We start from the raw sequence: 15,855 nt of genomic DNA, 5'->3' as shown, positions 1-15,855 counted from the left end.
AACTATACTAAAAGAATAGAAGAAAGGGTTTCATCAGAAGGCTGGCTAAGAATAGAAGAAACAACAAAGGTTTGTGGCTGGGCTCTCTGTCTGAGCCAGCTGACTGTGGTTGGCCATTAATTAGAAACAATCAACATAAGACCAATCCCAGATGCACCTGTTGCATTCCACAGCAGCAGATAATCAATGTTTACATTTTGTTCCTGAGGCTTCTCAGCTTCTCAGGAGAAAAAATCCTAAGGAAAGGATTTTTCAGAAAATGTGTCTGTGACAGATGCTAAGATTAATAGATTAAAAAGGAATAAATATTTGGTCATAAGTCACATGGTGTTTGCCAGTAACTAAGATTTAACTGCTTTCCACTTTCTCCTGTGTGCTGTGATGGCACAGAACTGAAAGGGGATTCCCCACTTCTGCAACTTTGAGAAGGTGTTAGTATGGGGGTTTTTTTCAACCATAAAAAGTGAAAGGAGATTTGAATGCCATCAGATTTAAGAAGCAAAACTGTATTGAACCAATCAGCCCAGTCTGCCTCAAGCTTGGAGCTCTAGCTCACCTAAATACTAATACTAATAATAATAATGATAGTAATAATGTTCCAGGAAGAGTGTGCTTGCTTCCCTCAGCCCTCTGTGAGCAGGCACAGGTGACACTGAGCTCTTTGTGTCACAAAGCATCTCTCAGCCTAATCCACTGCTGCAGGTTGATTCAACCACTCTGCTGTCTATCATTAAGAGCTAATTCAACTCTTAATAAGCACAGGATAATTCCTGGCAACAAGTGAACAATGCATGCTGATAATCCAAGTATAATGAGTCATCTTTTGTCTCTGAGAAGATTAGCATAGGAAAGTGTTCTATTACAGTCTAAAGATAAACAGTTCTAAAAGATTTTAAAAGTTTCTGTGAAGGAGGTATAATTGAAATGAGGTATTAATGAAAAATTATAAGCAAATAATATGTTGGGTTTTGCACTGAGTTATTTGTTCCAAAATAAAGAAATTTATATCTAAGACACCTTTACTTAAAAGATATTTTGAAGTTGAGTGTTTCAGATAGTTAATATTTCTTCTAATAATGTAAACATTCAAGCACCCACTACAGTTTATTTGCAAAAGTTGTGACTGAAGTTTAGAATTGAGTTTTGTGCAGGTAGGCATTGTGGTGGTACTGGTGGAGTAGGGTTAGAAAGGTTTGACTTCATGGCATGATCCTGGAATTTTGATTTGTGGCCTAGCCATGACATGTAAACTCCATTTAGTTGCATTACAATTAAGAGGAAAATGGGATTTCAGGGGCAGAAGTGTGTTTTAAAGTATTGTGTAATAAGGACCAAAAGAAAGAATTAAGTTAAATAGTGTGTTGTTCCCCTTGGCAGTGGGATGTTTTTATACACTTGTGTGTTTGAATCAATTTTTACAAAAAAACTTTGTTAATTGACTTAGAATTCTAATTATTCTTCTGCCAAGGAAATTGTGATTGCAGTATCCTGGATATTGCTTTTACAATGTGCTGTAAGTTGGTTTATGTGGTAGTTTATAATCTGGAGCTCCAGATTTGTTATGGTTCCAGACCAGAGTTCTCTGTGTTGGGATCCTGGGGAAGACTTGAAGACTTGCAGTAAAAGAGCTTTTCCCTTTTGATTCAGATCAGTCCTGTGTTACTACAACAGAGAATAACTCTGGAGGCACAAATTAAATCCTCTTGTCTTCCTAAACTATCTCACTCTGTATACACAATGCTTTCAAAATGTAATTGCAGATTTTTTCACTGTCCAAGTAGCAACTTAATGCTTAAGTTCAGAAAAATTATATTTAAAAGCTCGCTTTAACATTTTGTTCAAGTCTATTATATTACATAACCAATATCATAGATATGAAAAATAAATGTTCTAGGAGATGTAATTCTAGGAATTAAAAGTGGACATAGGTAGGATTGATTAAAAGTGAGGTGTGCATCAAAAGACTTTACCAATGCCCAACAACCATGAAGTTTGCAAATGTGTTACTGGGTGCAGAGTCTGTGTGAGGTGGGTGAAAACAGAACACATACATAGGGATTTTCTTGGTTGGTTGGTTTGTTGTTGGTTTTTTGTTTGGGGATTTTTGTTGTTTTAAATTTTTAGGGTTTTTTAACGTTAAAATAGAGTTCAGGTGTTTCATAAAGTTGGTTTTGATGGTCTGATAGCACCAACCTGGGTCTAAACATTTGGGCTGGTGAATTAGCTTGTACTGCCAAGTTGGACTAGAAGGCACAACAAAGTCCTGGTTATTTTATGAAGGTGAGACCTGTGGGAATATCTGGTGGTCCTGTTGGCAGCTTTTTCATCAGCAGCAAAGTCCTGTCCTGATGGTGTGAATAATGATGGAATGACAGTGCTGAAGGCTGTTGTGTTTTCTGCCCATCCAATAAAAGTGCTTAGAGCTTTTTGCAGCAACCTGTATTTCAAGGAACCAGGATTGGGAGTGAACTCAGGTGTAGGAAATGTGAAAAGGATGGCCAGATACATTCAATATTCATCCATTTGGTCCTGTTGAGGTGTATGGCTGCTGAATCTGAGTAGGCATAGCATTTGGTAGGTAACTGTTCAGTGCATTAGTCAGGAGGAACATGGACATTATTTTTGAGTTCTAAGCAAATCTGAAACTCCTGTTTGCTTCATGGTCATCTCTTCCTTTTCCACTTCCAGCTCAGTTCTTCTGTGTGTCTAACATTGAATGTGTTGCCCTATCATTCTTCTATTTAATATTTGAGAGAGGATGTTTTGAAGAAAAAGTAGCAAGAGTTGAAACTATCTAACAGTGTAGATGTAGCTTATAAAAAAGCTTATGGTGCTTTTTTATAGATGGTATCCTAGATTAGTTTTCTTATATTGTCACAATTTATGAAAACATTTTTGCTGTGTGTAAGTCTTGTGCAATGAATGTCTAGGCAGTGTCATGGTTAACATTTTTAGTTTGGCAGGATTGTTCAGCAGGGTTGTAGGCAGTGTTCTGTACAAGGCTGGATATCTCCTGTGGGAGAACAAGGCAGCAGTGCTGCCCTGGCAGGTTGCAGTTTGTGCTGTAGCCATTGGAATGCTCCCCCATTGGTATCAGAGGCTCAGGAGGTGTTTGCAGGTGCTGGTGCTCTCCTGACATATCCTGTGCAGGTCCATTTTGGTGCTGGTGCAGGTGTCTTCTGTCAGGCTGTTTCTTAGGGGTTTTTCCTTATCTGTGTCAGTGCTGAAATGTTGCATTAGGTGAAGCTGGCTTTCATTCTCCCTCTAGGCAGAGACCATGCTGGACTCCAGTGAGCTTTATTTAGAATGGTTACTAGGTTTCCTTTGAGAAGAAAGAATAAAATTCTGTGATGCAATGTCCCTGAGCTACATTGAATGGACTTATCTTAGCTGCAATCTTAAATTAGAGAGATGACATGTAGTAAAAGGAGCACTGTCTCCATGTGATGAATCATGGCTGATTTACAGGCTGTTCCAGCCTTTAATTGATGTACACAATCTAACATGTTGCAGTGTTACTGTCATTGCTTAGCTGAATACTAAGTAGCATGTGCCAGAAATGTTATTTAATGTGTTCAGGTAGCATGTTTACTTGCCTTTTGCTTTTCCAGGAGTTGTTTTGAGCTACTGCTTTCAATTCCTGAAAGTGAATTGCCACATGAGGTGTGGTTAGGATTCCATCAATCCATTCAGGTAAGTCTACTGAATTTCTTTTTTGCAATTTACATATTAAACATAAAAAAAAAAAAGGCTGGAGTTGTATTCCTTCTCTTCTACCCTTCCCCTGAGTTCCACTTGTCCTGCATTGCTGTTACCTAGGCAGCAAGAATTTCTGAGCAGCCAAAGTCTGACTGCAGCAACCACATTGGGAGTCTTAATACCCAAGAGCATATTTATATCTCACTGTTGGTGGCAGCTTAGGCAGAAAAACCTTACTGAGTCTTGGTTGAATGGTTTGTATGAGAGACAGAGCTAAATGAAGTGATTTAACAGCTCTGAAGCATTGCTCTGGTGATAAAAGAGCTTTTGTGGAGGCCTGAGTGGCAGGTTGGTGTCTGTACCTGGTTTGAGAGATGGGAATGGTAGGGCAGGTCTTTAGTCCAGGTGGTTCTTAAAAGGATTTCTTTCTGGGTGATGCTGAAATAAGCTCATACAACATTCCTACACTCCAATCAAGGTGGCTGATGCAGACTGTGTAGGAAGAAAAGATATTTTCTGGGTTTTAGTCTGGAGGATGTACCTAGCTGTGTGCAGGAACTGGAGTTCCTCATGGAGCTGAAATACAGGAGTGGTAGTGCTGTGTTGATATTGATGGATGTGGATTCCAGCACCAGGGACTGCTCTGGTTCTGCTGTTAGCTGTGACTGGTGGGGCTGGAATCTATCTCAGTTACAAGTTACTGAAGTGAGGATCATTGCAGGAAATAGTTGGAAGTGACTTAGACCTTGCAGCTGTGCTTATTGCATGACCCCTTGGGCTGGGGATTTCTCAGTCCCTGAGGTTTTGCTGCTGCTTTAGCTCTGAAGATGCTAATACTGAGTTTCTATTTTTGTTTTCCCTGCAGTCAAGGAAACAAGAGGTGTGAAAGCTTTTCAGTAGACTGAAGATGAATAAACCTGTCACTTTGAACTGAGAGAAGCAGTCTAGCAGAGCTTTGTAGTCCTGCCAGTAGCAGAAGGGACAGAGATGGGCTGTGCTTGAGTGAGCCAAGGTGTAGAGAAACCTCCTTTTCCTGAAATATCATGGAATATTTACTCTCATGAAACAGCTGTGTGTGGCATGTACTTGGTAATAGAAAGAAATTCAGTTTGAATAGTTTAAATCCTGTTGCCTTAGTGGTGACAAGGATCTGTCTGGATTTAGTCCAGCTAAATCTTTAAATTCTCCTACACTGGAGAATACACCACTTCCCTGGGGAGATTATTTCAGTGGCTGAATCTTCTCATTATGAAAAATTTCCTTGGTTGTCCAGTCAGCATTTCTCCAGGAGTAACTTGTACCCATTACTCCATGTCTTTTCCATGTGAATTATTGTAAAAAGGGACTATCCATTGGTTTTTGTAGCTACCCATTAAATACTGGGAGATTGTGATAAGGTCTCCCCTAAGCCTTGTGATCTTATCTTACACTAAAAGGGAAATATGTTTGTGACTGAGATGGCCTAGACCTGAAAAAAGGGATTTGGAATATGGGTGGGCATATACAGACTTTTTTCATTATAGCAGAGTTACAGTGCAGCTCTGAAATGTTGCTAGCTTTTAACTGGAGGGATCTGCAAGGAGAATTCTTACCAAGTTTAGTTATTTCTATGGTCTCACAGATCTGTGCATTTCTAGGATTTTGAGATGAGTGACTGAACATTGATACATCTGTCAATAGAGAGCAGATTTTTAGTCTGATGAGATGGCTCTGTTTAGGCTGAATATTTTGGAAGGGAGCTGTTAAATTCCAGTGGTAGAAGAGTGTGATGTCCCACTCTTAAGAAGGACAGAGCACCCAAGATTTGTAATAATCTACAGAAGTGAGAGGATGCACAAAACGAAAATTTTATTAGTGAATTACATGCTTGGCATGGAAATTGGTGTATTAGTGCTTTACCTGCTATGTAGGCACACAGCAGGGGGGTTGGATCAAGGGTTAAGGTAACTTCTCCAGCCACATTTTGTTCTTTCTCACAATGTTTTATTAGCAACAATCCTTGTGTGTTATTACCAACAACTTTGTTGGATCCTCAGCATCTCACTGTTGGTGTTTGGGACACACATGTGAGCCTTTCTCTTCTGGGGTTCTGCAAAGGGTGGCAAAGCTCAGATCTCTCATGTCAGCTTTTAGAACTAAGGGAAAATTCAAGATGTGCTGCTGCCAGGAGTAGTAATATATACTTGGCTTTTGTAGTGACTTTTTGAAGCTGCAGCTTCCAAGTTTAGCACTCACCTAATGCTGCCCATAGTTCAGATAGTGAATGGATTAAACGTGGTGATGTTCTGAAAACTTGCTGAAGAGGTTTGTGGATTTTTACAAACAAGTGTTCCTAATAAGATTTTGAAGTAGCTTTTTGGCAGAAGTGTGAGAATGACAGCACTTGGACCCTGCCTTGGAGCACAGCAGGAACCCAGTTGTCACCACAGGAGTGTGTGAGTCCTGTGAAATACAATAGGGACAGGAATCACTTGTAGGATGTCTTGTAGTTTAAAACCTGTGTGTGACTGTGGTGTGCAGATCTCCAGGCAAATCCAGTAGGAAAGCACCACAGAGTATTATGTTAGCACATGCCCAAGACTGATGGAGGTAAATGTGTTTCTTGCTTTCCTAACAAAACAGACAAGAGGACTATAACTCCTAATATGGGAGGCATTTTTTGGATCTGCCTGCAGTAATTGTTGCTCTGTAACAATCTACACAGGTAATGGGAATCAGTGAAACTTCAAATAAATTTTCATCCCAGGAATGTGAAAGGTGAGTGAGGGCTTGCATTGCAAAGCATTAAGGTGTAGCCACTGTCCTAGACCCACAAGTGGAGTGTCACTGATGTCCAGCTTATACTGGACACAAAATGCTGTCAAAGTCTTTATTTGGGGTCTGAACCTGTTCATTCTGGTATCCTCAATAGCAGCAGTTATGTTCTGCAGTCACCCATGAGTCAGTTTTCCTCATCCCTAAGCAAGATCAGAGGCAGCTTGGGCAAAATGGAAACAAGATGTGAGATTGTATGGCAGGAGTCTCAGCATGGATTTATTCAGCTGCAGCAAGCAAACAGATGCTGACACAAGTGGGGGAAAGCTGTAAAAGATGAGTGAAAGGATTTGGGCAGAATTACAGCAGGGCTCTTGATAAAAGTAAACTGTTAATCTGGGGGAGGAACTCAGTGGAGAAGTGTGGATTGATATCATCTAGTCAGGTGAAGAAGGTAAAACCTGCATTCAAAAACATCTTCAATGAGAGTAGAGATGTTTTTGTGTATTGAATATGGGTTGTGGAACAGGGTTCCCTTACAAAGAGCATCAATGCTGTATTTAGATAAACTCTGAGTTAAGGGAGAGCATAAGCCAAAAAGTTCTGTGAAGCTGTAGTAGATGCTGATCACTCCAAACTGCCAGGACTGAAAAATCCTGATGTCTTCAGTAAAATGTTTCAAGGCTTGTCTTTTCTTTTGAACTTTGTCTATAGGCTCTTACTGTATTATTCTTTCCTGACTTCATCTAGACTGAAATGTTTTATGTCCTGCTCTTTAGAACCTGTTTATGGTGTTGTAGTAATTTAATGAGATCTATATATGTAAATGTTGCATTAAGTTTCTTCAAGGACTTTGGATGTATTTTATATATATATATATATATATAATATGTATTATATATATGTATAAATAATAGATTTTTGCATATATTCCCATTAGTATTAACTTTATATGGTTTAGCTAAGCACTGTAGTGCAAGGGGAGTGTAGTGACAGTAGTTAAATATTTATGCTACATGTGTGGGTGAATTTTGTGCTTGGTATTTTGATATTGATACCCTGAATCTCAAACACTGTGCTGACTCAGCTTGTATCAAAAGCCTCTTTTTTCTCATCTTCTCAATAGAGAGGTGCTGAAATGTGATGGATCCCCATAGCTGGGCTGGGCTCTGCTGGCTCTGTAGTGCATCCTGAGCCCTCAGTTAGGGAACAGTTGCTATTGGAATGACATTGTTTATGTTGGATGTCTGGATCATTGAATGCCATAGTCTGAGGGACAGTGGCGTTTTCAGTACCTAACCTCTGTCCAGGTTGTATAATTTTTAATTTTTTTTGTCAGCCATGTCATTCCAGTAGTGATGGCAGATGAATGGGCAGCCTGGCTGTTTCTGAGCTCCTCAGTGCTTTGGTTGATAATTCCACCCCTTTCTAGGGCATAACACCTGTGCTGAATAAAGCTGATTAAAGCTCAGCAAATTCAGTCTTCAAGGTCAAGTTTGAGCACACAGGCTCTTAAATGCTGATGTGTTTTGGAGTTAGTCTTTGACCTGATCTGTAGTTGAGACTGAGAATAATGCTTTAACATAGTGTGAGGGAAGAGAATTTATCATGTTGTGCTGAAAAGACTTAATGCTGTGTGACATGTAGTTGGGAAAGGCTGAAGTAGAGGTTGTTGAAATGGGCTTCTATTGATTTTTTAGGTGAGATCCAGTACCTTGTCTACCTGCACACATGCAGCTGTTTTCTTAATTATCCTCAAGGCTGAAGATAAAATACATAGACTTCCCATAGGAAATAACTACCAGTCACAGAAACTGGGCTGTGTTAGGTGTTTCATGGATGCAAATTTAGATCAGTTTGTTGTCTTCCAGTGGTGTTTTTAAAGCTGTGTTGAGGCTGCAACTTGAGCATCGTTTGACAGTAACATTGTGTGCCATTCACCTGGCTGGTTCTATTGGCATGTCATTTAGCTCAGTGTAAAGAGGGGAATTGATCATGTTTTAGTTTAAAAAAGCAAAACAAGAAAAACCCCACTTCTTCCCTGAGGGTCTTTGTGGTGAGTTTGTTCACTGTTCCACATGCAGTGGAAGCAAACACTTGACAGGAAGAGCAGCTGTGTGAGCCTAAGGATTGTTTCAGTGATGTTCTCAAATCCTTCAATTCAAAGGAAAATTCAGTTCAAATTCAAAGCCTGAAACCTTTGTGTGTCAGTCTCTCAGTGCTGATAGCTTAGAGCAGTTTGAGCTCTGGTCAGGAGCATGTAAAGTCCCTTTTGTCTTTAGTGTCCAAGTGTGACTCTCCAAAATGACTTTTAACCTTGTGAGTAGCATTTCAGGCTCCAGACCAGCAATCAGTCTTTGCAAGCATCTGCCTGGCTGTCTTTGCATCTGCCAATTAACACCAACTCCTCTGCCAATACCACCTGGTTTTTGAGGAGGTCTTGCCAATAACTCCCTCCCTAGTTTTACTTCCTTTATAATCACTTTTAGAAGTAGTGTGGTCTCAGTTAGCAGGTTGCTATGAGCTAACAGTTGGAACACAATTACAACGTGTATCTAAAACTAAAATTAATTTGGGACAATAGCTACAGAAAATCTTTGGTGCTGCTAAGGAAGATGAGATTGTTAAAGTTACCAAAACTGCTTCATTGTTGGATTTAGCTATGAGACTTCTAATTTTATGGTCCTTAGAAGGTGGAAGTCTGCACTGTAAGTTCTGCATTTGGAAAGAACTCCTAATGTGTGGGGCTTTGTTCACTCTGATGTTGATTTGGGTTTTTTCTTGCAGTTGGAAAAATACTCATATAGGGCAGAAGCACTGGCTTCCACAAAGTTTGCTTACAGACAGTTTCAGAGTGCTTTCAGCCATAGTTTGAAATTTCAGTGTGTTCAATCTGCAGCTCTCTGAAGGTTTCTGTTGTGGCAGAGGCATGAGTGTGCTGGAAGAAAGCTCAGTTACTGATCCACCTCTTCACTCAGAGTGAGAGGGCTTTCTTCAGTCAGGTTGTTTAGGGTCCTGCCCCACCAGATGTTGTCTTTAAGCAATGGAAAATGCACAAACTTTCATTAGTCCTTTCAAAATGAGGGTTTACATATGGAAACACTTCCTGCACACACACTTAGAGAATTTCTTTTCCTGTGACTCCCTCCCTAGACAGCTCCAGCTACATTCTGGCAATATAGTGAAGATAAAGACAGCTCTGAGATTTCCCTTTTCACCCTCTCTTCTACACTTGGTGATCTGTACTGGATGTGGATTACTGTGGCAAATGAATTGTACAGGACAGTTGCAAGCTAGGTATTGTACTGCAGTGGGATTTCAGAGGTGCCAAACAGGAATAAACACTTCAGGAATCTCTTGGTCATGCTCTGAGGCTGTTCAGCATAGCCAGCCTTGTTTGCAGTAAGATCTCACTGCTGACCTGCACTTAAATTACAGATCCTAGAGACCTGTGGTACCAAACTGGAACCTAGCCAGCTTGGCTGTTGGCCAAAGGTTGGGCCTTTGGGACAGTGACCAACCTGTTCTGATACTGGGAGTTAGACCATGTGCAGCCCTTGGCTGTGTGGAGCTTCACTGAGTCCCTGTCAGGGATGGTTCTGCAGCCTGTTGGATGCAGCAGGGATGGTTCTGCAGCCTGTTGGATGCAGCAGGGATGCTCTGCAGCCTGTTGGATGATGCAGGGATGCTCTGCAGCCTGTTGGATGCAGCAGGGATGCTCTGCAGCCTGGTGGATGCAGCAGGGATGTTCTGCAGCCTGGTGGATGCAGCAGGGATTGTTCTGCAGCCTGGTGGATGCAGCAGGGATTGTTCTGCAGCCCGTTGGATGCAGCAGGGATTGTTCTGCAGCCCGGTGGATGCAGCAGGGATGTTCTGCAGCCTGGTGGATGCAGGGATGTTCTGCAGCCTGGTGGATGCAGCAGGGATGTTCTCTAGCCTGTTGGATGCAGGGATGGTTCTGCAGCCCGTTGGATGATGCAGGGATGCTCTGCAGCCTGGTGGATGATGCAGGGATGCTCTGCAGCCTGGTGGATGCAGCAGGGATGGTTCTGCAGCCTGGTGGATGCAGCAGGGATGTTCTGCAGCCTGTTGGATGCAGCAGGGATGCTCTGCAGCCTGGTGGATGCAGCAGGGATGTTCTGCAGCCTGGTGGATGCAGCAGGGATGCTCTGCAGCCTGGTGGATGCAGGGATGGTTCTGCAGCCTGTGGAATGCCCTAATGCCTCCCAGCAGTGTCAGCTGCTCTCCTGGTTCTGTAGTGAACTGGTGGCTAATGAATGTGCTCTATCCCATTATTCAGACAATAAATGTGTTTAAAATTCCAGCTCACCTTAAGAAGTGCTACTGGGAGACAGCTGCCAGTTGGGTTTGTACAGTTTGTCACAAGCCTTTTCAGTCTGGCTATTGAGCTGGTTTTTTACCTGTATTTGTCCACTTTTCCTTATTTTAACAATTTGGTTTTCAAGATAAAATTGGGAGATTGTCAGAAGCCTTGCCAAGTCTGACTAATGTGATCTGTAGCTCATCACAGCAGGCAGTCAGATTGCTGGGTGTAGTTTCCAGGAGAATTTATCCCATGTTCTTTTTGGGGTCAGGCTGTGCTGACTGGCCTGCAGCTCCCCAGGGTTTCTTACTCTTCCAGTCTCTAGAAACCTTTCTCCAGGAAAGGTCCCCAACAGGGGCTATCAAAAGCAAGCCTAAGGTTAAAGATTGTGTTAAAAATACAAACTTGACACACAGCTCAGCAGAAGGAGGGGGCATTGCCACATATTGAACTTAAGATCTGCTGTGAGAAGCATTTTTAGTGAAGGTGTAGCCACAAATTGCTTACAGTTAGTTGGCTTCATTTGTCAGCATTAGGAAATTCTGAAAGATGATATTTAATGCTTTCAGTTCAAGTCACCCTACCTGTTTCTCAAACAGAGACATCAAATGCCTGGAATTTGTTTCAAGCTGCTTTTTTTCTGTGTTAGACTCTAGATTCTTCCCATGTGTAATGTCTTTTTTAATTCCTCCTTTACTCCTCAGATTTCCAGCATTCAAAGCAGCAGGGCCTGGTCACTGTGAGCAGTGTGCTGTGTGTGGGGGTTTGTGGGGGACCCTCAGCTGCTGCTCATGGGGAGTCTCTGGCTCAGCCTTCACAGCAGCAAACCATCCCTGGATCTTAGAATAAATGCACTGGATATAGATCAGTTTCTCAGAAATTTGCATCTTTATTTGCAGTAGAAGAAAGTTTTCATCTTAATGATGAAATATCCCATGGCATTCTCCAACTGGTGACTGATGGCTCTCATGACTCCCAAAGGGAATTGACTGGCTCATCTTTAGTGTAAACACTAAATGTGCAGTTTTAGACTCTTACCATTGTGTTATTCATTTTGAAAATTATTTAATTTTCTGAGTTTTTCAATAGCATTATATGCTTTGATACAGAATCGTCCTGTCTTTTATACAGTTCCTGGTTTTTTTTTAATATATATACATACATGTACATGGAGAACCATAAAAATTGCAGAATAGACTTTTTGATTTAAGCAATTTCAGTCAGCTCAGTAATCTGAAATTGGAAAATTTTGCAGTAGGATTAGGGAAGTAAAATGACATTGAACTGTTAAAATCCCAATGCAAACTTGTCACAGCAGTAATGACTGAGAGGAATAGTGTGGAAGCATTAGCATGTAGTGAAATGTTGGGATAGATAATGTAAAATTACATTGGCTTAATTTTTAGCTAAGACTCTTAATGACTTTTTTTTACATTTTATAGGATTCACATGATGCTTTACTGGAATTTGGGAATAACAACCTCCAGATATTGGTGGATATCACAAGGGAAGGGGTATGGAAAAATCCAGTTCTTCTTAAAATTCTATCCCAGCAACCAGTAGAAACTGAGGAAGGTAAGAGTGTTTCTAGAGATGATGTGTGGTTGTTCAGAAATTACTTGGGGCAGTTTTGTTGGATAAGCAGTGACTTGAAGACAGAAGAGTTGCATTTTGAATTGTATTGTGGGGTAGTATTCATATGTTGCTGAATAATATTTATTATGAAACTGTCTCACTGGCATTTTGAATAATGTGTCCACTTGTACAAGCACTGCATCTCTGCTTGGACTGTACTGTCCATCAGTTCGAATATTTTGAAACTCCATTTTTAAAAATAATTCTTTCTTTTTATATCATAAGAATACAGAAATTTTTCTGCCTGAGATGCTTTGTTTCTCCTAACTCTGTGCTTTTAAATGTTTTCCTGAACTCTTCACAGGGAGGAATTGGGTATGTCCATACTTTTCAGAGACATAAAACATTTGTGTGGAAGGGCAGTGAGAATGTTATTAACTCTAGGTTGGGAGGCACTTTGTGTTTAGAAATGTGTATGGAAATAAGATCTTGATTCAGAAACTGCTGAGAGGTGAGGAACAGGAGGTGCTAGTGTCACTCTATTTAATATAGTCTTTCTAATGACTTCTGATAAATTCTCTCTTTACTTTGAATTTTTTTCCCATTAGTGGTGCCATTACGTACTTGTAGGTATTTTATCTGTTTCATTAACAGTGCACTAGACTGCAGTTTACCTCTGGTAGTCTAAAGTTACAAATAATACAGAAGGAAGGAAGAATTTAAAATAAACTCTTTAAAAAAAGTATTTTAAGTTTTCTTCCGTTCTGGCTTTGAGTAGCCTCTCTTTGAGTAGAAGTATGTCAGTATTTTCAAGAAATAAATAGGAACATGTTACAGTTATTGAGACAATATGTTGCTCCTTGTGCTAAAAAAAGAGCAGCATGTTTGGACTGCAGTCTTCATGTCAGGTATTAATAGCATGGCAGAAATATTTGAACTGTTGTGGTTTAAACTCAGCTGGAAACATTGAGCCCCACTCAGCTGCTCCCTTTTCCCCGCCCTATCTGGTGAGAGGGAGATGAGGGCTGAGTTAAGAACAATTTCCTTGTAAACAGCAATGAGATAAGGAAATGAACAGTGACAGCAACAATTCCAGTAACAACAGTTTATAAAAGAGGTGATTACATTCCAAACCACTGTGTTGTGGCCCAAGTGTGGGAGTTCCTCAGTCCCCTGCAGCGCTGCAGGCTGGGCACAAAGGGCCCTGGGGGTGCTGCTGGACAGCAGCTGGGCATGAGCCAGGGGGGCTCCAGGTGCCCACGGGCACCTGGCCAGGGTCAGCAGTGCTGTGCCAGCAGACTGAAGCAATACACAGGATAAATAAATAAATAAATGAATAAACTCCACAAGCAGATGCAGTTCTGAGGTGGGTGTGGATGTCAGTGCCTGGCACAAGTGAGAGAGCTCTGTGAAAATTGTGCCCTGAGCCTCAGTCTGAGCCACATCTTTATTCACAGAGGTGTTCCATATTCATTACATTGCACAACTTTTCTATGCATGTTCAACCCCTGGCCCTGCCTGTCCTTGCACGCCCTTCTGGGCATGCCTTGTTTGAACTTTTCTCCTTTGCACATGTGCTTGTGGTCCCTTGGTGCTTATCTGAGTACAGCTGTCAGCCTTGATCAGCTTGGAAACAGAGGAGTCTCTTTATCTGGGCTCTTTGCATCACTTGCTCTTCTCTGGTATTGTTCTTTATGCAAGAAGCTTCAGAAATTTTCGTTTTCTTATGCCCTTTGTATCATGCAGAGGTTTCTTAAGTAAAAAGGTTACAATTCAACACATAGTTCTACAGGCTAAACTTTAACTGCTTGATTCATATTGCTGATTCAAGTGAACTCTAAAAATCTCTATTTCAGGAGCAGGAAATGCTTTTGCCCCTGGACTCAGCCGTGCCTGGGCTGCACCTTGAGAGCTGTGTCCAGTTCTGGGCCTCAGCTCAGGGGGGACATTGTGGTGTTCAGACAGGCCCAGAGAAGGGCAGGGCTGGTGAAGCAGTGCCTGGTGGAGCTGGGGTTGTTTAACCTGGAGAAAAGGAGGCTGTGGGGGGACATTTCCACTCTCCTCAGCTACCTGCAGGGTGTACTCAGGTGGGGTTGTGCTGTGGTGTGTTCTTAAGTTCGTTAGTTTGCTCCCCCCATTTTCTGTATTACTTCCTGCTGCTACCCTGCCAGTTAGGTTGCTATGGAAATGAAACTGCTCCTCCCTTGGTTTCTCTTATAAAGTGAAAGTTGTTTCCTCCTTGGGGTCAGTCAATCACTCTTTTTCTCCTCCCAGGTTTCGAGAATTTTCTTTTCTCTGGGAGGTATGGTTGGCTGTAGCCCCGGAGCCCCTCCTATGATTTATAACAGTTGGTTACTTTAGTAATCAGTTATGTTTTGTATCTCCAAATATGTATTTCTATTGGATAGCCGGGTTTCCCTGCCTTCTTCCCCCCTTTTCCCTTAAAACCCTCTCCTGCCCCCTGTTCGGGGCCATTTGCTGGGTGTTTCCCCTCCTTGTTGGTTCTTCTGTAATAAACCGACAGTTTACCCCCAGCAAGTGGTCGCCTCCTAATTCGTCTCTCACCGCGCTGCTCCGAGCTATCCCCCAGCTCAGCCCGAGGCCAAAGACGCCGAGGGAGGCTGTTTTCTGATGCGCAGGGGCCCTGGCCTTCCCCCTCACCAGATAGCCGGATTCCAGGGCCGTTCACGCCCCCGCGCAGGGTTGGCCTCTTCCCCCAGGCAAGCAGGGACAGGCCAAGGCACAGCCTTGAGCTGCATCAGGGGAAGTGTAGGCTGGACATGGGGAAAAAATTCTTCACTGAAAGAGTGACTGGGTACTGGGATGGTGTGCCCAGGGAGGGGTGAGGTCTCAGTCCTGGAGGTGTTTAACAACAGACTGCATGTGGCACTCAGTGCCATGGCTTCATTGATGAGGAGGTGTTAGCTCATAGGTTGGACTTGATGATCTCAAAGGTCTTTTCCAATATAGTTCATTCTGGTTTTGTGACATTCACTGAGTGCATTTTTAGGCAGTCTGGAATACTCCACAGGCACACCTGAACAGTCTGCATGTGACTCAGGAATCACATTTGTATTAGACAAATCTGGCAAAAGCACATTTCTCAAGTAAAGTGTTAGACATTTTGAGTAAAGGGTACTTCTGAGAAGTTGAATACCTGCCTAAAATGTTGCTTCTACCATGTGTCTTGCATTTGTGGCAGTCTTGGAGACCTTGGTTTGTTTTTCTGCTTGCTCTGTCCGAGCAGCTGGAATTGGTCTCTTGGCCTTGTGTAGGATGTGGTTGGAGTTGGTATTAAGCAACTATCTCTAAATGTCTGCTAAATTATCTAAATCATTTGTTACTTTCAGAATCATATCAAGTAAATGCTCATTTCTGTAACAGATTGTAAGTCACTGATGAGTTACAAGGTTTGTCTTTGTTCTTTCGCTTGTGTCACTTCTTTGATCTGCATGTTCTGTGCTAGCAGGCTCCATTTGATAGAAATAGGAGCAATCAAAGTG

General features: G+C 41.9%; 1 protein-coding gene across 3 annotated transcripts in view; it reads left to right on the top strand.

Annotated features, from left to right (window-relative positions):
* The window catches only part of RLF (RLF zinc finger), a 39,747-nt gene that overhangs the window by 9,164 nt on the left and 14,728 nt on the right, over positions 1–15,855 (top strand). Inside the window, exons 3-4 of one of the 3 annotated variants that reach the window (XM_074555894.1) lie at positions 3,612–3,693; positions 12,220–12,352. In XM_074555894.1, the coding sequence (XP_074411995.1) occupies positions 3,612–3,693; positions 12,220–12,352 (215 nt within the window). Of the gene's footprint in view, positions 1–3,611; positions 3,694–12,219; positions 12,353–15,855 lie in introns of those variants that run through there. The other 2 variants (XM_074555895.1, XM_074555896.1) reach the window with 2 other exon arrangements.

This window comes from Zonotrichia albicollis, chromosome 20 (assembly GCF_047830755.1).
Source record: "Zonotrichia albicollis isolate bZonAlb1 chromosome 20, bZonAlb1.hap1, whole genome shotgun sequence".
In the NCBI taxonomy this organism is placed as follows: Eukaryota; Metazoa; Chordata; class Aves; order Passeriformes; family Passerellidae; genus Zonotrichia; species Zonotrichia albicollis.
The sequence above is the reverse complement of the archived record's forward strand: the minus strand, read 5'-3'. Positions and strand labels throughout refer to the sequence as shown.